We start from the raw sequence: 23,217 nt of genomic DNA on the forward strand, positions 1-23,217 counted from the left end.
GAATGCTTTACGCTTTGTCTCCTAAGTTAAACCTTGTCGCTCGTTGCCAACCTACCAAGGGTTGAGCTAGGTTTAATTTACTGAGACCTAACTGGACCTAAGTGGAGGGTTAGTGGCCTATTGCTTAGTGTAGTTACTTACCTGCCCTTACCAATCACCATTTTTCCAACAACCACCGTCCACTCAGCATCATCTCTCACTCAAACCCCCTCACTAATATTTGATCACCTCTTGGGCTCTTTGTGGATGACCATTAGAATCAACTGTTGACCATTTCAAGATGGCCACCTGTGTGAATGAGTGCTTGTGCATCCGTCATCTTTCAATATTTATTTTATTTTTGTCAATCACGCATCCATGGCAGCCATCTTTGAACTGGATTGGCAAAAATAAAATGCTTTCAAAGATGGCCGTTGCAAATGTGCTCACATCCACAATTGTTATTTTCAAACAGGATTTTTATAAATGAACTAAATGCTTCCAAAGATGGCTGCTTGGAAGGAAGCGTATCTGCCAAGGCCATCTCTGAATGTAATTTACTTAATTGTATTATCAAAAATCTTGCTAAAAAATGTCTGCTGTGGATACATGGAAATATGAGGTAATAATCTACCATAAAAGAAAAAGCACTGGCAAAGTCAATAGGTTTTGTGGCTGAGACCGATTGGCATTCACAATACTTTTTCTCAATGGTGTGATACTCTGCCTTGAGTCTATCCATTACCGCTAAACATATACCAGCAAACTACCAGGGAAACTGCAACCTACTGGCACCCACTTCGTGCAAGAATAATCTTAGAGTGCTGCAGATTATTGCATACTACGTTGCTATGCATTATGCACACATTAATGGAATCACACCAGATTCTAGCTACACTAAAAAAGGCAATGCACCATGGCAGTGGCTTCATCCAGCAACAGCAACTATCTATACATTTTCCAGTGACTGCTGCTGTGAAATATACGGAGATGTACAATGCATAGCCTTAAACATACTTGTCTAGAACATACTTTCCCCTTCTTGCTGACATTTCATAAAGGGAATTTAGTTTGTAGTGTGTGCCATGCTAGGATTCCATGCTGCCCTGGCAGAAGGATACTGAAGACCACAGGAAGCTGCGTGAAGGAGTGAGTCAGGACTTCTGGTAGCACAACACACACGCAGAAGATACTTATGGTTCTCAGATGTTACCTGGAAGGATTTCCCGGTTGCGATTCTTGGGTTTATTGCTGGGTTTCTTGGCTTGGGTGCAGGCGTGCAGTTCATACAGCTTCGAAAATTGCTCCAGTTTCTGACAGAAAAGCAAATATTTAAAAATCTCCCCTTGAAAACAATATACACCACGCCCGCATATGTCTTCACACAAATCACCAGATTTCATATAATAGTTATTACATTTTACATGAGCAAGACACAGCAGCCATGAAATGTTTACTTTTCAAAGAGGCGTTGCCTCTATGCATTTACCTGGGTGCCAGTCTACTTGCTCAGTGAGTTTTGAGCTAGCTACAAGGGCAGCGCATCCATTCAACAAGGCTGATGAGATAAGTAACGTGGAATTTGCAATTGTAAAAATACCTGCCATATAAAGGGCTACAAAATTGAAAAATGATTGGTGTTCTAAGCAGAGCAAGGGCGATAGCTACACTGGCCAATAACTGTAAATAGATCAATTATAAAGTTTGCATAAAAGGTGGTGTTGAAAGTTCAACACACTGCCTGTAGTTTTTTTTGTTTTTGTTTTCCACAGCGAAACAACTGGGTGAACATTTGGTCACCAAGATTTAAGTCAAAGTAGTAGCCACCAAACTCATAGGTCCGCCTAGCTTGCTTCTTTAACCAATTAATTTTGCATAATTTTCACTGCCAATTAAAGTATTTTGGACATGCAGTGATATAACACAATGAGTAAATGCTCATTTTTTTTTATTTCAAAGAGCTTTTTTGGACTTTACATAAAATGTACTTAAACGGAAGAAAAAAAAAGCAATATGGGGTTTACATGAATTATCTGGAAGCATCTGGCAACAAATAGCCCAAATAATAATAACTGGGAACAAATAACCCAATAATAAGAAAGAAGAACAAAAAAGTAGTACACAAGAAAGAGATGGAGTAAACAGCGAAAAAAACCATCAATGGCTGTAAACGATTAATAGTAGTATATGATAAGATGTGAACATTACAAATAATTATAACATAACATCATAGCGAAAAATACAAACGAAAAATTATCCAATCATGAGATGTGCAGATACTATATCAAACAAGCATGAGGTATAGCACAATTGTAGATAGATGCCACCGAAGATACTATACAAACACAAGATTCACACACAATAATCCATCATTTTAGGGTAACACAGGATCGTGATAGTAAAAGGTTGCTCTATATTTAGGACTATTAGTGAGGGCTGCTGAGTGTTTCATGAATCACTGAAGGTGTAATTGGATGGGACCTTGGGGAAGATGTTCAGGAGGTTTATTGTCAGCAAAAAAGGTGTCAAGTGTCCCCCGCAAGGGTCTATTTTCTGTTTTCCAACAGGACTGCTGTAAGGCAATATAGTCAATGTCTCTTATTTGTGTAATCCAAATCAGCCAGGACTTAAATGACGTGGCTGTAGTATTTTTACAATTGGTAAGGATGGATCTACAAGCCGCTGTTAACAGAATATCCAGAAGTAGGGCATCATTATGGGAGGATAAGCAGGGATTAAGAAATCCAGTAACAACGGTATTAGAGTTGTGCTTCAACTGAAAGCCAAATAATGATTTAGGAAATCTGAATATATTGTCCCAAAATGTCTTAATAGCAATGCAATAAAAGAGCAAGTGATGTAAATCCACTAAATCTTTCTTGCAATTACAACGGGTTGGATCATCTTTAAGGCTCACTTTATGTAGTCATGATGGGGTCCTGTAGGAGGCTGGCTTGGCTTATAGTGGGTACCTGATGGTACTTACACCTTGTGCCAGGGCCAGTTATCCCTTATTAGTAGATTTGTAGTGTTCTACCAGCTTAGGCTGATAGAGGTAGCTATAGCAGAGCAGCTTAGGCTGAATTAGGAGATATGCAAAGCTCCTACTATACCACTTATATCCTATAGCACTATATCATAAGAATCGCAACACTCGAGTTACACAAAAATAAAGTTACTTTATTTTAGTGACAATGTGCCAAGAATATCTAAGAGGATATACTTCTTTAGGAGATAAGTAAAATACACAAAATATACACACAAACCAAAATCAGGTAAGTAAACAGTTAGAAAAGTAGTGCAAACACTGTAGAATACAATAGGATGAAATAGGCCTAGGGGCAACACAAACCATATACTAAGAAAGTGGAATGCGAACTACTTAGAGACCCCAGGCCTAGTGTAGTGTGTAGAGGGTCACTGGGAGTGTAAGAAAACACTAAGGGTGTCCAAGATACCCCACCCCAAGACCCTGAAAAGTAGGAGTAAAGTGACCCACTTCCCAAGAAACACACTAAAGTCATGATAGGAGATTCTGCAAAGACCACAACTGACTGCAAAGCACTGAAGACGGATTCCTGGACCTGAGGGCCTGTAAAGGAAGGGTACCAAGTCCAAGAGTCACTAAAGTGTCCAGGGGGGCAGAAGCCCACTAAACCCCGGATGACGGTGCAAAATGGCATCCTCCGGGTGGAAGAAGCTGAAGATTCTGCAATAACGGAAGATGCCAGGAACTTCTCCTTTGCACAGAAGATGTCCAGCGGCGTGCTGGAGGATGCAGAGTTGTTTCCATGCAGAAAGACTGCAAACACGCCTTGCTAGCTGCAAAGGTCATGGTTGAAGAAAATGGGTGCTGCCCGGGCCCAGGAAGGACCAGGAGGTCGCCACCTTGAAGGAGGAGACAGAGAGGGTGCTCAGCAACACAGAGAGACTATGCAGAAGCAGGCAGCACCCGCAGAAGCACTTGAACACGGGTTCAAGAAAACTGAGCACATCGGTTGTCCCAACACTACGAAGGAAGGTCCCACAAAGCCGGTGGTCAACTCAGCGAGTTGAGCAATGCAGGATGGAGTGCTGGGGACCTGGGCTAGGCTGTGCACGAAGGATTCCTTGCAAAAGTGCACAGAAGCCCTAGCAGCTGCAGTTCACACAGTACACAGGATTACTGTCTGGCGGGGGAGGCAAGGACTTACCTCCACCAAATTTGGATAGATGGACCACTGGACTGTTGGAGTCACTTGGGTCCAGAGCTCCTGTGTTCCAGAGACCATGCTCATCGACATGAGAGGGGACCCAGAGGACCGGTGAAGCAGAAATTTGGTGCCTGCGTTAGCAGGGGGAAGATTCCGTCGACCCACAGGAGATTTCTTCTTGGCTTCCAGTGCAGGGTGAAGGCAGACAGCCCTCAGAGCATGCACCACCAGGAAACAGACGAGAAAGCTGGCAGGATTAGGCGCTACAATGTTGCTGGTAGTCGTCTTGCTACTTTGTTGCGGTTTTGCAGGCGTCCTGGAGCAGTCAGTGGTCGCTCCTTGCCATAAGTCAAAGAGGGAGATGCCAAGGAACTCTGGTGAGCTCTTGCATTCGTTATCTGAAGAGAAGCCTACAGGAGAGACCCTCAATAGCCCTCAGAGGAGGATTGGACACCTATCAGCAGGGGTCTCTGATGTCACCTGCTGGCACTGGCCACTCAGAGGCCTCCATTGTGCCCTCACACCTCTGGATTCAAGATGGCAGAGGTCTGGGACACACTGGAGGACCTCTGGGCACCAACCCTGGGGTGGTGATTGACAGGGGAGGAGTCACTCCTCTTTCCTTTGTCCAATTTCGCGCCAGAGCAGGGGCTGCAGGATCCCTGAACAGGTGTAGACTGGCTTATGCAAGGAGGGCACCATCTGTGCCCTTCAAAGCATTTCCAGAGGCTGGGGAGGCCACTCCTCCCCAGCCCTTAACGCCTATTTCCAAAGGGAGAGGATGTAACACCCTCTCTCAGAGGAAATCCTTTGTTCTGCCTTCCTGGGACTGGGCTGCCCAGATCCCAGGAGGGCAGAAGCCTGTCTGTGGGTTGGCAGCAGCGGTAGCTGCAGTGAAAACCCCAGAGAGCTAGTTTGGCAGTACCCGGGTCCATGCTGGAGCCCCGGGGATGCATGGGATTGACACCCCAATACCAGATTTGGCATGGGGGGACAATTCCATGATTTTAGACATTCTACATGGCCATATTCGGAGTTACCCTTGTGAAGCTACATCTAGGTATTGACCTATATGTAGTGCACGCGTGTAATGGTGTCCCCGCACTCACAAAGTCCGGGGAAATTGGCCTGAACTATGTGGGGGCACCTTGGCTAGTGCCAGGGTGCCCTCACACTTAGTAACTTTGCACCTAACCTTCACTAAGTGAGGGTTAGACATATAGGTGACTTATAAGTTACTTAAGTGCAGTGTAAAATGGCTGTGAAATAACGTGGACGTTATTTCACTCAGGCTGTGTAATATTGGTCTGAGCTCCCTATGGGTGGCAAAAGAAATGCTGCAGCCCATAGGGATTCCCTGGAACCCTAATACCCTGGGTACCTAAGTACAATACACTAGGGAATTATAAGGGTGTTCCAGTGTGCCAATTAGAATTAGTAAAAATGGTCACTAGCCTGCAGTGACAATTTTAAAAGCAGAGAGAGCATAAGCACTGAGGTTCTGATTAGCAGAGCCTCAGTGACACAGTTAGGCACCACACAGGGAACACATTCAAGCCACAAACTATGAGCACTGGGGTCCTGGCTAACAGGATCCCAGTGAGACAGTAAAAACACACTGACAAATAGGGTATTCTCTATGAGCACTGGGGTCCTGGCTAGCAGGATCCCAGTGAGACAGTAAAAACACCCTGACATATACTCACAAACAGGCCAAAAGTGGGGGTAACAAGGCTAGAAAGAGACTACCTTCCTACAGGTCCATAAAATTCTGTGCAAAAGACAAAGCTTGTTTCGAGATAAAGCTGGTATTATTTTACTTGAAGTGACCGACTTCCAAATTTAGTTCCAATGCTCTTGGGACATAGAAGTGTCTTGACTCCATTTCTCTTGAGCATCGCGATTCAGATATGTGGAAAGGGGTTGTAAAATGTTATAGTATTTTGAAACTTGATGTCCTTATCTGTTAGTAATGGATATCAGATTAGGAAGGGAAGGGTTATGGAGGGGTGGGTTAGCTTTGATTATACAAGCGTTAAGTTTGAGAAAATCCTGAAGTCTATATTATCTAGAATGAACTGAGCTTGTAGTTCCTTGAGAGAAAATGGGTGATTTTTAGTGCCTAAGTTTATAGGAAATAAATCCCTTCAGCTGTCTTTGCTTTCCAATAAAGTGGAGTGCCTTTGATCCTAAATATTGTGTTATTCCAAAGAGAAAGTAAGTTAGAGCATTTTATTGGACTATCTAGTTTTGCATCTAAATGTAGTAGGCTTTTTTGCTGTTTTGAATGATTCATCCAGCTGTAAAAGAGGATTTGAGTTTGGTAGAGAGAAGAGAGATGGGGTGGGAATCTTTTTAAATTGCTATTTTGATTATAGCCATGATGGGGTGTAGTCAAGTGGGGGGTAACAATACATAGAGCCTTGTTTGGCTGAGAAAGCTGTTTGGTAGGATGTAATGTTTGGAAGGTTTACACCTCCAACAGAGATTGGAAGTCAGAGTTTTTTGATTGAGATTTCAGGGCGTTTATTTTGCTAGATGAAGGAGCATAAAAGATTGTCGTCAATGAAAATCATCTGAGAGGGAAAGTGGGAGCATAGGTATCAAATAATTTACTATTGGCGTGATCATCATTTTTATGGTATCAGTGCATCCCCACCATGTAATGGACTTAGGGTTCCAGCTTTCAAGGAGCTTTTGGACTTTCTGTAAGGTCAGCTTCTCATTATGCTGTAAAGAATCCATTATGTCTGAGCTAAATTCAATTCCAAGATAGTTTAGGTAGCCAGTCTGCCACGTTAGTCTGGAACCACCAATAATGTCCTTAGAGCAAATGCTATTTAGACTTTTCACTACAGATTTGTCCCTATTAAGACTGTAACCTGTCACCTCAGAGTAGGTTACAAAAGTATCAATAAGTACTTCAACAGATGCTCAAACATTTTCTGTCATAAACAAAATATCGGCCACTTTAACTATAAGTTTATTATACTCAATACCAGCTATTGGAGTTATTGTTCTGGATATTATAGAGGAGGGATTCTAACACCAGGATAAGTAAAGCGGGGGAAAGAGGACAACCCTGTCTTGTACCCTTTACTAATTTGAAAGATGAGGAGGTCAGGCCTCCAGATCTCACTCAAGTAATAGGAGTGCTGTATAAAGCCATAATCATTTTTATAAAGTAATTTACAATATTTCATTTATATAGGGTTTCTCTAAGGAATACCCACAAGACCTTATCAAATGCCTTTTCGGCGTCCAGCTTTAGGGTCACCGTTTCAGAGGACAAACATTTTGTTTTATCTAGTACATGGGATAATAGCCTGGTGTTATCATTCGACATTCAACCTTTCATAAAGCTAACCTGAGATTCACTAATCATCTTAGGTAATAATGGTTCTCGGCATTTGGCATATATCTTAGCATCTAGATTGATTAGAGAGATTGGTCTTCAATTTTGTAGCTAAATTTAGATCTTTACCATCTTTTGGTATGACAACTATGGTGGCCTTACTTGCTGTTCCCAAAACAGACCCTGAAGTGGCAAAATATCGGAAAAGGTATAGTAACGTAGGGACCAGAGAAGGGGCAAATGATTTGTAGAAGTTTGCTATAAAGGCATCATGGCCTGGTGCTTTAGTTGACTTAAGGGTTTTTATTGCTAAGTGTATTTCCTCCACACTGAGGGGTGTGTTAAGTTTCTCTTTGTCTATATGAGACAGTAAAGAAAGGTTTAGTTTATCTAACTAGGCTCTACAGGCCTCGGATGAAATCTGAGAGTCATCATGGTATAAAGGTTCATAGAAGTATTTAAACATGTCCAAAATCTTTCGGGGGTCTGTCTGTATGGCATTTCATTCATTTCTGATTGTTTTTGGTTTTGTTTGTGTTTTAAATAGGATGCATGCATTTTTCTTGCTCTAGTCGCTTCACAGAGTTTTAAACATTTGAACTTGTTGCCCCATATCCCGCCTTTTCGCTTAACAGTCTGTTATATTTTTTATCTATTAAAAGAGGGAGAGTATTTGGGGCAAGATTCGTTATGTGGGTGGCCTCAAATTTCTTAATTTCATTTTTGAGGGAGTTTATTTATTTTTATGTTCTTTGCTTAGTTTTGCTTGAATATCAGTTAAAGTGCCCCTGACTGTGGCTTTTTTGTGAATCCCAATTAAATAGATGTCTCAGTATCAGGGGCACTATTCTCTTTGATATAATTACATTGGTTGTTTCTATACGCAGTTCATGCGTTACATCTTTAATGGATTCATCGTTGAATCACCAGAGATTATTTTTAGGTTAGGGAGTTAGTCCCTAAGATTGTTAAGGAAATACAAGAGTGATCTGAAATCAGTCTGGCCAATATGTAGGTCTGATCAATAAGGTGAGTATGTGCATCTGACAGGAGTAAGCAATTGCTTCTCGAATATGAAGAATGAGAGAATGAAAAGAAGGTGTAGTCACTTGTGTTAGAGTGTTGTAGTCTTCAGCAGTCTTTTAGATGAGATCTTCTACAGATATGTAACCAGGCCTTATGAGATTGTGATAATTAAAGAGGAGGAGTGTAAGGTTGAAGTGCCCACCCAACGATCATTGGTTTGTCTTCATCGACATCTTTTAAGGTATCATTCAGAGTGTCCCAGAACCTGGTATGTCAGCATTTGGACCATCAAGATAGAACAGACGACTATGTTTACCATTCTGGTTGAGCTTTGTGTAAATTAGTCTACCTTTGTTATTTGTTGAGTACGATGTTAAAGAAAAATTGAAATTCTTGATGATAATTGTTATCACTCCATTTTTTTATTCTTCACGGTGGAGCATATGAACTCACTAACCCATTTATTGTTAAGTAAGGCAGCTTCCTTTTTTTTACCAATTTTAGGCCCAGATTTGTACAAACTTTCAAAAGGGCGCAATGTATGCATTGCGCCACTTTGTAACTCTCTGTGCTAAATTATGCATGTTCCATGCATTATGTATGCAATGGGGGTGTTCCCCCATTAGGGGGAGCTGAAAAAATAGTGCAAAGAAATTGAAGAGATTTCTTTGCGTAATTTTTTCGGGCACTTTTAATGCCTGCTCAAGGCAGGCGTTAAAAGGGGGCACATCATTGTTTACAATGGGCCCCCTATGTACTGTTCAGGGTTAGCACCAAATGTTGGCGCTAACCCTGAACAGTACAGCAATAGCGTAAAAAATGTTGGTGCTATTGCCCCATAACCTGCGCCATGGAGCACCGTATCTTAGATACGGTGCATACATGGTGTCAGCAGCAGGCACTTAGGGGCACAAGGAAAGAGGCGCTGCACTAGGTCAGATCTGCTTGACGTTTTGAAAGATAATTCTCATTTTTTTGCCCTTGACTGGGTGGTTTAGACCCCTAACGTTCAGTGAAATAACTTTCAAGTTTGTATTTGATGTTCGGGGAACCATAATACAACAGTTGGTATTTGGTGGAGTTTAGCACACCAGGAGTGTTACGATGTGTGAACACTAGGATGTGCTCTATAATCATCATTTGGAAGAGTGGAGTTCAGATCATGTAAAGGTAGTACATGTTGCGGTGACAATATGATGAGCTTGAGTAGTTGTTTATCATTAGTACATTCTGTGGTACAAAGAGGACAATCTAAACAGCCAATGTAGGTAAAAAACATAATCATAAGAGAACATTGAAAATCGAATAAAGAAACCAACCAACCAAAAAGCCCTAAAGAAACCCTCTGTCTCTCCTCCCTCCTCCAACCCACCCTACTCACCCAGAAGAAGTCATTTGGAGGAGACAAGACCAAAGAATAAATGACCATCCAAAACATATTTAAGACAACAATGTACATATGTGAACCTCAGAGAATTATTATCTATACCCTACAAGATGAGATTGCATATTGTCAAATGATAAATTGCAGGACTAAAATACCTGCATAAATCTGTTATAAGTATGAGCCAAGAGTAATGAAATGTAAACAGTAGGAGTAAATATAACAGACAATGGTAAGAAATAACGGTAGTTGGATTAGGGATATCAGCTTTGCAACAAGCTGGATGGGTAGTACCATGAGCAATTTAGCAACATGAGATTATGTAAGTGACAGAAACTTCAGAAGATCAGATTTTCCATTTATTAGAACCTGAGAGTTGGGCTTCCATGTCATGGTCTCACGATCATCAAGAATTGACACAAGGTCTTTCGCAACTGATAAGAGATTATGTTTGCCATTACTAGGACTCCAAATCTTGCTGGACCTACAAACGAGAATCGAAGTTACATTCTTTAAGGCGAGGTCGGAGGGCCAAACATCCCTTTCTCGTGTCTACAGTTGACTTATCTTGAGAGATGTACATTTTATGACCATTCCAAAGGATATGATTATGTTTGCGCGTGTAGTTGAAAATCAATTCTGCATGCTGAAACATAGAGGTTTACAAACAATTTGTTGGGTTGATTTGTTCGCTGATTTAAAAGAAGGCACACTGTTGGCACGTTCTAGCTCAGAGTCTTTGAAGAAGGGTATTCCCGTGACTTGTGTAAGCTACTTTTCTAGGGATGTGAAACATGATATTTTGGAGTCTTCTGAGCTCTCTGGAATGCTGGAAATTTGCAGATTCCCCCTATGGTTCCTGTCTTCCAGTTCTGGTACCTCCTTGTGTAAAGTTTTAATAGATTTATTGAGTATTTTGAGTTCTTTTTCTGTTTTAGCTGATGGGTCTTCCACAGTTCTGATTTGTTCTGCTTCACAGATTTTTATCAGTAATCTGACTAATGTTCGCACTATTAGTGGTGAGTTCCAACTGCATTGTGTCCATATTTGTTTTGGTAGATTTAGCCAGGTCATGGATATCACCTAGCTTCTTTAAAATGATTTCCATGGTTGCTTTAATGTCCGCTTTTCCTTTCAGCGACTCTGTTCCTGAGTGGTTGGCCTTGGAGCGTTTTATTGAGGCTTTTGATTCTTTTTCAAGCATAGTTCAACCCTGCTGAACCAAAGCCTCAATCATAAGAGGAATCAACACAACGCTTATAGGTACAAAAGGAGAGTAAAGCAAGATGCAAGGATGTATGAAAAGCAAGAATAACAATAAATTCAAGATCTTAGTTACCAATGGTAGACATCCATTGAGCTGCATGACCCAGACACTTCTGAATCAACCAGCAAACATTGAATGTAACTGATTCAAGGGCACAGCAGAAATGCCCACAGTACCCTTATGACATCATTCACCAGATGGTCCCTTTAAGGGGAGAATGCCACACAACTTTGGACCTGGGAAGTATTGTAAAATACTGTGGGTACATACTAGATGTTGCAAACCTTGTTTACAGACCCTTGTGATTAGAATTGTGCCCAAAGTCCTAAGAAAGAAGCCCTGGGAGGCGCTGCAAAATAACTTTTCTTTCATCAACAAGGGGAGCCCAGGAGTGCTGTGAGGACGTTAAAAGTCCCATCATCCCAGAATAGGCATAAAAGACTGCATCATTATTGGATGTAGAGTAGGGACTCTCTGGAAAGGCTTCATCTAATTCTGAACTGATGAAGGAGAGTTCTGACTTAAAGTAGTGCTGAAAATGCTTCAATTATTTCCACCTTAGAAAGTAATACAGCCCTGCACAACTCTTCGCCGCTTGTAGCATAATTTCCTCTATTTGTTCCCTTGAGAGCTGCTTATTTTCCTGCTCATCTCTACTTGAATGTCCTACTCTGTTCTCCACTATTTAATGATTTTAGCTAAACTGAACGTTTAGTTGCTTTTATCCTTTTTAATTTTTCGTGTCACCTTTGTATTTCTCATCTTCAGTAACCATCTGGTAGCTGAGATTTCTGTTAAGATTTTATATACGGAATGTTACTTATAACTCATTTTTGGGCACACAAGGTCCGAGGAGCTGGAAGTGTTTTATAAAACGTGGACTTAGAGGACCTCTAAGGGATGTTGGACTTTAGTTTCGAGCCCTCGTGTGGTTTCTGGGGTGGACTCGCCCACCATAGGGGAAGTGGGGCACATAGTTGCCTGCAGTGCGTCCGAGTTGAAGTTTGCATACCCAGCACCTGTTTTCAATGGATGAATAAACTTTATTGTTTTCAGTTAATTAAAACCATAACAAGATTATGAAGTGGAAACAATAAATCATCACTTAAAATCTGGTTAAAACATATAATAAATTACTTAGGTAGGTTGTTTAAAAGTTTTTCTACAACAAACTTTGCGAATACCGGATGGTGCTGAAATATTGACATCATTAGTTAATTAAAACCGAAAGCAATTAAATTAATTTGGCAAAGGGCCTCTCTGGGGGGCAGCAGTCTCTACTTCATTTTTGTAGGTAAATGGCTCTGGCCAGCCTTAAGGCTGCAACTTGAGTGTTATTATTTCCTGCCAGCAGAAACTTTGTTCAGGAGATGATCACAGAAGGTCAGAAATTTAATCAGACTACAATTGATCTGGGGGTCATTTGGGTCAAGATCTTTCTTTATTGCCATTCTACAGCTTCTGAGCCCATGACCATTAAAGGCCTTTTTTAGCAGCAACTCGAGCATGAGCGATATCTTCTTCGAAGGCGCTGCAAACCCAGCATACATTTGAACCAGTATGCCTCCATGTTGGAAGATAGGCCAGGGAAGGTAATATACCTAGACGGCTGGCTAGCAACTCCCCTTTAAATGCGCTGAGAAAGCCATACTGAGATATCCTGCTGGTTTCAGATCAGTAGAAGATTGCAGTAGCATCCATGCATGTGAGCCACCAGTTAGAGCTTGCTTATCAGTCAAAAGTGAATGCATTTTTGCGACCTTATTTAGTGCTTGTCAAAAGGTCGAATGGTTTAAATTCAGGATTCATGAGTATGAAATATTTGTTGTATCTAATGACGCAACAAGTATTCCCTATATGTTGGTTTGGGATCCTCTTCTAATGACTGCCAAAGGGCATTGATTAAACTGTGTTCGTGATTTGATCTCATCTTGTGCAATGCATTGATGATGAAGTATCTTCTAGCTAAAGACTGGTTTGTGAGGCCAAATCGAACGTGTGCAGGCGAAGCATTCCTTGGCAGCCTAAATGCCGACTTGTGAGACTTGATTGGCAACATGCGCAGGAGCAGGCCGTCCTTTTCTTGCACTACCATGCTCACATATGCAATCGCTGGAAGAAGTTTGGCTGCGATCACAGCTATTAATGGTTTAAACGAGGGGCCAACCAGCATCTTGGCCAAGACTCAAAACGCAAATATCAATGCATTTCCTTTCTTCGTTACATACTGTTTGTGCTCAGTGAAGGTTAGTTTTTTTTTTCTCAATAATCAGCCCAAGATACTTATAACTGTTGGATTCCTCCAGACTAGTGCCTCTGAGCTTAATCCTGAAGGATTGACCTAATTGGTTCTGGATATGCATGGTTTTAGATTTAGTTATATTAATCTCTAGCGTGGTGTATTCCGCAAGTTCTGCACGTAGCCGCTGCATGCCCACTCGTGTATGGCTAAGTAGAACTATATCATCCGCATAAGCCAGATGCATCAAAGTTAAGGGACCCAACTGTGGTGGATGCGATTGTATCAGATCGACCTTCAGGGTCAGGTCGGATATAAAAAAGTTGAACAGAAGAGGGGATAGCACACACCCCTGCTTCAGGCCAACTGCAGTGGAAATTTTCCTTGACAGTTTGGTGCCATCGACCAATCTTACCTGTGTCCAGATGTGCGAATAAAGTAGCTTGATTGCATGTAATATATGTGATGGGACGCCCTAATCTCTTTGCTGTTGCCACAATAAACATCGATTCACTCAGTCGAAGGTCGCTTTGAAGTCAATAAAGCATAACAGCAACTTGTTCTTAGACCTCTTACATCTGTTGGAGATAATTGCTGGTGCTAAAATATTTATGGTGGCCCCAAAACCATGCCGAAAGCCAATCTGGTAACAGGAACTATATTGTTGGTGGTCAACCACTCAGCTAGATCTTCCAAAATTAGTTAAGTGTAATACTTCGCCTCTGCAGAAATGAGAGCTATTAATCTATAATTGTCTAGGTTTGCTCAATCTCCGCCCTTGAAGATCTGATTTATTATTGACCCTCGCCAGCTGATGGGGAGCGAGCTATTTAATGCCACCTCATTGTATAATGCAGTCAAGTTAAATGGCCAAAAAGCTGAGTCCAATTTGTAAATGGCCTGGGGAATCTGGCCTGGCCCTGGTGCACCATCCGTACGACAATTCATTATCACTTTGGCCACCTCCTCCATCGTGTATGTTCTAAGCACTGGCGCAGCCTGGTCCCCGATGGCACTGGTGCAAGCGGAAGTGCTCAATTTTCTAATAGGGGTGGCGTCGTTAGACCAGCACCCCCACTCAGTGTTATTATTAGCTGACCATGTATTATTAAAAAAAGGTTTTAGTCAGATAAGCGACCCAGACATCTTCTGGTGTCCTTGAGCTGTTTATTGTTGTTATTTCCTTGCTGATGCCATTTACTGTTATCCAGGATGCTCTCGAATTTGTTCGTTTGGCATCAAAAAGAAGTTTTGTTCAGGAGGTGCTGTATTTTGTTTGTGATATTCCCAAATGTGTTTCCTATACTAGTCCCTCAGTGCTTTCACTTTTTCGCAGGCATGAGTTGTGATGGAGATTTGCTTGCGTGGCGGACAGTTCTTCATAGCTTCTTTTCCAGAGCGTGGCACCTAGTTGTGAGACCAGCTTGTCTTATGGGGAACTGATTCTTACAAGAGTTTGTAAGAAATGTTAGGGGGATAGCAGGTTTGCTGAGAAGGAGGCCCAGGCAGCAACACTGGTGCCCTCGGAAGCTAATGTTGCTTCCAATGTTTCTTAAACGATAGCAACCACTCTCAGTAATGAAGGGTGGGTCCATTGTAGCCACTTCAGGTTGGTTGTGCCCAGCAGGCAGATTTCTGGCAGAGCAGAGACATGCCTCCGAGATGTAAGCATTACTGTAGATGCTGGTAGGAGCGGTCACTGCGAGTGGGATATTTAACTGTATACTTCGTTATGTACTTTAGAAGGGAAAGTGAGAGAATCGTCTAATCCAGTGTTGTCCAACCTTTTTATCGCCGCGGACCGGTAAATGTTTGATCATTTTTCCGTGGCCCGCTTGTCCCATTGTGTGACAAGCGGGCCACGGAAAAATGATCAAACATTTACCACCCGCCACAGTGGGGTGGCCCGGTGCCGATTGATCCACGGACCGGCATCGGTCCGCGGCCCGGGGGTTGGGGAACACTGGTCTAATCTATTGGTGATCTTGAGTTTACAGTGGAGTGAGTATATCTGGGTGGGATTTCACCCTCGGTTCTACCATTAATCACCCTCAGGCCCAGTTATTCCAAGCCAATGTCTAATTCTTCGCCCCTGATTCAATTGTTCATAAGACATTGACCGCCAAGGTGAAAATTAAATTGGAGTTAAAATTACCGGTTGCAATTATATCCCCAGTGGGATTCACAAGTTTTGTTTCTGTTAGCTTAGAAATTAGTCTTTTAAATGCCACTGATTTTGTTTGTATTCATTTGGATGGGTGTACATAATAATCAGAAATACTAATTTCGAAAATTGCTTCTAGCGCCTGTTGAACTTGATGATTTGTAAATCAGGATGCAAAGGTAACTGTTCTGAGGCATTGTCTAGAGCGGATGATACATATACCGATAGACCACCCACTGGTCTGCCGAGATGATGAACTTTACTGGCCTTCACGTGCTGAAGGGCACAGCCTGCCAATTGCAAACGTTCAACTAGCCAGGGTCCTTGAAGTGTAATTATTTCACATTTTCCCCATCTTGGGAGAGGGGTACCATTTCAAAGTTTATTTTTTAACCCTGCGATGTTCCAGGAGAGGATGTTTAGTGTCTCGTCCTGAGATGGAATTGCCTCCGGTGGGGGACGTCAGTCAGTTCCTGACGGGGTGAGGGTTGACGCCAGCCAGTGTCATTCATCCGGTTTCCCGCTAGTTGGGTCCCTGTGATTGGTTGAGTGTTTAACCTTGCAGGGCCGCACGCGCTGCGCACTGAGTATACTGGTACTGGCTCTGACTCATCCCCCGATACACTGACTGGAATAAGCAAAGGGGAAGGATATTGCAGCTTTGTGGGCGTGGAGAGCAGTGTGCCGCACGCTTCAAACCGCTGGCTTGCAGTGAGTAATCAGGCTGCAATGTCCTCAGCCCTCCAGGTGGAGAGGGTTTACTCAGATTGGAAATTGCCAGATTGCGGGAGAAATGTGATTGATAATAAGTCTGATGATTTTACCTGGTTCAATGTGGGTAGTGCCACCAGCAGTCTCAGAATGTGTCCTCCGTTGGGGGTGTCCTGCTGACCTTGCGAGACACACTGCGGGGTTAGAATTACTTCTCTGCTTATTTTATTTGTTGGGTGTTTGGTAGCTGCTGCGGTAGACAAATAGGGTGGAATGTCAGAAGCGGTATCTCATGGGTATCTTTCTTCGGTAACACCTCCCACGATACTCACAGCGATTTTGTTCAGTGCAGTAACGGCCGTTGAGGGGAAGCCCGACTGAGTTCTAACCATCAATTCATCCTCTTGAAGGATTGTAGAAGCTGAGGCAGCCTGTCCTACAGGTGCTTCACTGTGTGAGTGAACTGGCCTGGTGCCGCCACCAACCTTTATTCTTAGTCAAGGGTTCTCCTTTACTGCACTAGGATCATGTTGTAAAGTCCATATTGAGACCAAGCCCGACTGATGCTTGAATTTGTGTATCTTCACGAGGATGTTCTGACTGCTTCCAGCCCCACGAAAGCTGCACGAGGCTGAGTGCTGACAATTTCTTGCCCATTAATCAGTGCTGGACACACTCATGGTTGTTTGTGATGAGTCAAGAGAATGATACAATGCCCAGTTGTCAACTGGCCCCTTAGATTCAACGGCCGTCACTGAGACCTGGGGTGAATTTGCTGGAGCTGGGGGCTGGGGCTTCTGCTTAGGTTCAAAGATCGGATATATTTTCTTGTGCGGAGCAATTGATTTAGGTCGCAGTGGACATTCTTCCTTGATTTTCTGGCCCACTTCCGCTGCCTCTTACTTAATGCTGGAAATTTAGATGCATGATGCTCTTCAGCAGCTGTCTGTAGCATGCCGGATGCTTGAATTACGCAGTCAGGTGGAGCACTATCCTCCATCCTGCCATGCACATTGGTGTGCATACGATTGTACTGGGCAACAAGTTCAGTCTGTGGCCCATTGAAAGATAGTTGCATGGGCACAATTGGGCTACTGATCTCTAAAACATTGTGTAGGATTGTGCAGGACTTGTCGTGATCAGATGTCGGCTGATTGCCCTGAGTTTGAGGATGGGGGAATCCCTTACCATGTTCCGATGCTAGTTGCGTTGTTAATGAGTGAGCTTGCGGGTGAATGTAGCAGTCTGGGGCACGCCAAAAAGTTGGCTTATACACCATGCAATTTTTTCTTTCACTTAGGGTGCTGGTGAGAATAGCTGGGGTGGAACTTAGCTTATCAATGATTGGAGCACAGCTACAAGCTAGCAGGTCAGGGCAGATCGTTCCTTGTCTTTTAAAGATAAAATCATTCAGTTTCTCCCATTTAACATTTATATCGGAAATATGAGTGGCTATGAAATTCATGAGATCAATTTGGAGATCAAGTTTGTCTGATTGCATATTGAGTGCTGTGATTGAAGTTTGAAGTATATTTAACAAGGAGGACTCTGGTTTGAGACCTTCTCCATTTTCAAATTGCCGTGTTCTGTCCCAATGCCTGGTATTTCCAGTCCTTTGACCTCTTTGTTAATCGCAACACAGCGGTCGCTTTGGTCTTTGCCTAGTGGCCGGTCCTGCGGAAACACTGAGAGGATTTGGCCAGGCACCTTTTGAGTGTGGCACACATCGACGTACACATGGACATTAGAATCTAGGTTGCTCGAAATTTTGATCAGTGAGTGTTTGCCCAACATCATTATTATCCAGGTTAATTACTTCCATTCCGTTTAAAAGGTCCCTATTGTTAGTACATGAAATTGAGTGTAGCCACGGATGGTTCTCCTCCTCCTTGGGAATATTTTTACTCCTGCTATTGCTGTTCTCGACATTATTTTCCTGCACAGAAAGATGAGTAAGCACCAGGCTTAAGGCTGACCTTGGAGCTGAATGCATGTTGTTGCCACCATGAACCTGCGCCTGTGTTGTGAAACAATTACCGCTTGGTGGCACGTGACTTATTGTTGCAGGAGATTGATTCACTGATGCTTTGTGTTGGGGCTTGGACCTGATGCTAGGCCTGCCACAGACAAAGTCACTCTTTGAGGAGTGAGAGGGCTCAGCAAGCCTTCAATATTTGAAGTTGTAGAATAGCTGGCAGCCGCAGGGTCCTTTAAAAATGTGAATTTAAATGCTGGATTTAGTTTGCCCGATTTACCAAATAATTGAATTGGTGAAGTCGAAGGGTCAGTCTGGGCTGCTGATGCTTTAGTCCCGTCTATTGTCATGTTTGTTGGCACACCTTCAGAGTTATTGCTCCTTGTGCTTTTTTATGATTCCGTAACTTTTGTTCAGGCTCTGGCCTGATTTTACCAGATGGCATTTCCCTGGGCGACAGGATATTGCTAATGTTTAATACACTGACTTATTTTAAATTGTTCTTGAGTGTCTTGAAGAGAGCCAAGGGACTCTGGGCCAAGCTTAGAACTGCCCACCAGTCTGGGTAACACTAATTTGGAGGACTTAGCCAAAATCATTGGTTACGGAATAGAGCTGGTGTGATGTGCCCAAGAAGATGTAATAATTTAATACACATGATCTGGTGCAATCAGATCCGATCACTTGTGCGCAGCTCCACCCTTCCTGTGCCCTTGCAGAGAAGTACGTGCACAAGAATAACTTGGCAAGATCACCACCTTAGACGGGGCACGAGCACGCTCAGTCGCACACTCAGTCACTGGTAGGGTTCATTAACTGCTGATTAACTGTTGACGTTGGTACTGATTGATTGTGCCCCAGAGGCTGTACTGTCACCGCCTGGGACAAGCAGGAATAGGCTGGTGTTGAATTGGTCGCTTGTGCGCCACCTCACCCCTCCTAAGATCTGGTAAGACTTTGGGGCCCAGATATATCTTGAATGGGATCTGGCCCTTGGAGGGGTGCACAAGCGCCCACAGTCCCACTGTTTCTCTCACACTGCTAATGCCACTGATACCAGATTGCAGAAATATCTGTGAGAGGTGTATGTCTGTGCCCTGCGCGGGAGCGCAAGAGTGGTGCATGCCACACCAAGGACCTAGTCTGGCCGCCTCCGCACCACACTGGCTCGACCTGAGGGCGTTAGACTAATTCAACATCCATGCAACAGTCTTAACACCTCTCTGCCTCCCCACCTCACTCACCTTAAAATCTGTTGGTCAAAACCATTTGTCTGGTTGCCCGGAATTTCGGATTTGCGCAGGGTTACGCAGGAGCGGGGATGCCTCAGTTACCTCCAGGAGCCTTAGATACAGTGCTTGGGGTAGTGACCACCACAACTGGCACAACAACTGGCTCCACTCCTGTTGACTTCACAGGCTTCATGCCCCCTCTCTGGAGGATGTGGGGAAAGAGGGCAGTGGCAGTAATTGGCAGCGAGAGGTGGGGGGGAGGGGTGGATGCCTGCAGCAGGCAGGGAAAGAGTGTCTGCGGTGTTCCTGCTCCTCGACCGCTCTGCGGGCCTTGCTATAGCCCTCACAGTGCTTGCCATCACTGTGGCTCACAGTGCCTTTTTCTCCGGTACTCTGCAGCGTCTCACAGGCAGCTCTCGGGCGTGCGCTTGGATGCGACCATGTCTCAGGTCTCTCTCATAGCCAAAAAGGAAGCTTCTATGTGTAGCGAGTGTTCTTGCTGACCTGTCACGTCCTGGAAGGATGGATGTCATACTCCTGCCGGGAGGTGCTACCTCATGCATTGACGCTCTTAGATTGAACACAGCTGGTGAGCGTTGCATGTTCTTGCCTTGCTTTACATCCTAGACAGGATGTTCCATGCTTTTGTCCTGCCTGACGCTCCAGCCACAGTGAATGGTGGTTGTAAGTTCATGCTGTGGCATCCTGAGTGGAAGAACCTTACATGTTCTTGCTCTGCTGATTTCTATTGCTCTAGTGGTCTGTTGCTTCCATAGTGTATGAAGGGATATATTACAGGAAGCAACAATTTAAGAGATTTTGGATATTCACACCTTAGTGTTTAATGCGTTTGTTACTAATTTTAGACTCAGTTGTGTGCAGTTCCATCCTGTGAGGTAGAAGGGCTTCTTATTTCTAGTAGTTGAGATTGTGTCTTCTGTTTCCTGTACCCATATCTACTTGTGCTGAGGAGCAGGTTTGTATTACACAGTTATCAATAGGATGGCACTTTTCTTGTGTCATAAACTTGTTATGTGTCTTTCTTATTGGTGCACTGATGATGTATGACGCGTTGTGTTCTGTGCTAAGATTTTGTCTCATTCCTTAGGAAGGTATGTTGTGTGTTTTATCTTCTGTGAGTCTGCATCATCTGCTCTGATTTAGTACTGTTTAAGTGTATAGGAAAGATGTGAATTTATGTGATTTCCGAGGTGGTGTAACTGAAGTGTCACTGTTTCTTATTCCACTCCGTGTCCGGCTCTGCTGGACCTGATGATCTAGCTGCTGCCTCAGCCATGCAAATAGCTCCTCCTAAGGAAATAGTGATCAAGGGACCACGCAGGGGACCTCACATAAAGGAGATTGATATCTATCTTCTAGTAAAAGAAAAGCTTCACATCACGAGGTTGTGACAAGAAGGCCATGCCAGTTAACATTACTGTGACTGGTGCTGTGCATTCAGACATCCCATCATAAATAAAACAACCATCGGCAAAGCTAATAGCACAAGCTATTAAACAGAAGGGCCTTGGAATTGCTTGCCTTTTTTCCAGATAGTGACCATGCATATGTGCTCCTGCCTGGTGGACATCTTGGAAGAAAAGACATTCCAAGATGGCCACTGTGTGCATGTACGCTTATGGGGTGACCTTCTTAAAAAGGTTTTTCTTTTGTTTTAAGAAAAATCATACAGAGATGACCATTGCACATATTTGTACGTCCTTGACAAGCACCTTTTTATTCATTTTCTTTTTAAACAAAAGAAAATACAAGATGGCCTCCACGCATGTGCAAACATCGAAGTGCATTTTGAAATATTTTGTAATTAATTTAAACCAATACAGTGGCAAGCTTCGGTGAGAGAGTAGTGGGGCTGGATGGGCAGTGGGCACTGGATGGCCAAGTAATGTATGAAGAGAGCGAGGTAGCCCGGGGGGGAGTGACACACATACAAAAACAGGGAGAAATCAGTCACTCATTGATGTAAAGTTGTGATATCAGCAAAAGAAGGATACAACTAATCCAATCAAAATACAGCGAGGTTGAAAGTCATCTTGAGTGGAACAAACACAAGGATATGGAGGAAAAATATCAACTCAGAAGGGAGCTGAGATAGACAAGAATATTGTCAACATAGACCACCGTAAGTCTACATTGGATACCAGTGATCTGTAGCTGAATCTGTGTGCAAGTGAGAATAAAATACTGGATTGGTGGTGGAGGTAAAACATGATTTTTGAACAATCTGTCCTGCACCCTGTGCATTAAAGGTTCACCGCATGCAAGCATAAAATATGTGGGCAGAGTGAAAGAAAATGGAAGTGAAAGAGAGGAACAAAAAGTGAGCGAGAGCAAGAAATAAAAAGAGAAAGGGCAAGAGACAGGGAGGGAGAGAGACAGTATCAGGGACCACAAGCAAGAGAGAGTGGGCAACAGAGAGAAAGAAAGAAGGAGGGAACAAGCTGTGGGAAAAGTGAGCAAGTGTAGGAAGAGAAAGAGAAAAGATAAAGAAATTGACAGAGGGAGAGAGAGATATAGAGAGAATAAAAGACTGAAAAATATATAAAGAGGGAGAGAAAAAGAGAAAGAGAAACACAGAAAGCAATCGAGGCAGCTTAAGAGAAAAGACAGGGGGGGACAATTCTTAAATAGAAATGACAAGATGTTGTTACCCTAAATTCTCTGTTGAAACCATTGGCTTTGGTCACTGGGTCTCGCTCCTTCAGTGCTGAGACGTGTTGTCCAATGTCTTCCACTGGGACCGCAGTGAGACCGCACACTGCCCCCTCTGTCAGCGCGTCATATAAAAAGACATACTGGTCCTGTAAAGACACCATATTTTATATCAGAGGCCTCTGTGAGCAACAAGGCGCTCTCAAACACAACTATGAATGAATACGTGACTGTCCAAGCAGGCTGTATGCAACACCCGACTTACATAATGCAGCACAACCCAACAATGCACAAAATAACATCAGAAAAAGATGCCATAAACTGTGATACACTTTTATTTTTGCAGCTACTCAGATTGTTTTAGACCACCATCCCCCTAACAAAGCCCTTACAAATGTTGCTGATGTTCCCATTGTTGTCATATCACATCAGTCACCTTACTATTATCTTGTGCTGGTCTCACAACCAGCTAGATATGAATTCTAAAGCCAATCCTGATATTCACTCCGCCAGTACAATGCATACTCACTGTCCAAAGCTTGACTTTGTTCACATAGTTTACAATCCTTGTCTGCACCAATTGCTGCTAAGTCCTAGAGAGAAGTCCCTTCCTGGGTCAACCTATGGTTGGCATTTCATCGCCACCATCACTGTGGCCTCAATTGTTGTGTTCACAGCAATGAAACTGAGAAAAAAGCCACAGAGAAAGCAAACTGCTGCATGACTGGACTTGAGTCACAACTGTCTGATACAGCTCTTGTCAACCTGCTACCTCAAACCCATACGCCTCAGAACCCAGAGCAGAATTAGAATTCAAATCACAGGGTTTAAGAAATTGTACATTTCAGAGCTTGAATTCTGTACCCATTTCATCACTGTCTTTCTCCCTTCCTAGGACTTTCCTGCCTCAGACTGTGAAGAGGTTCAGTCACTGCTGCTCCATGCCTCTCATAAACGTTTCTCTCACTTCTGCTGCTCTCCACAACTCCCTCGGAGTGAACTACATCCTTTTGATCCAC

General features: G+C 43.2%; 1 protein-coding gene across 1 annotated transcript in view; it reads right to left on the reverse strand.

The window, feature by feature from the left end:
• LOC138262044 (receptor-type tyrosine-protein phosphatase mu-like) overlaps positions 1-23,217 on the reverse strand; it is a 306,256-nt gene that overhangs the window by 56,847 nt on the left and 226,192 nt on the right. The window contains exons 16-17 of the mRNA XM_069211767.1: positions 22,198-22,347; positions 1,193-1,292 (exon numbers count right to left, since the gene is read on the reverse strand). Coding sequence (XP_069067868.1) covers positions 1,193-1,292; positions 22,198-22,347 — 250 coding nt within the window. The remainder of the gene's footprint in view (positions 1-1,192; positions 1,293-22,197; positions 22,348-23,217) is intronic.

Source organism: Pleurodeles waltl, chromosome 1_1, assembly GCF_031143425.1.
Source record: "Pleurodeles waltl isolate 20211129_DDA chromosome 1_1, aPleWal1.hap1.20221129, whole genome shotgun sequence".
Classification (NCBI taxonomy): domain Eukaryota; kingdom Metazoa; phylum Chordata; class Amphibia; order Caudata; family Salamandridae; genus Pleurodeles; species Pleurodeles waltl.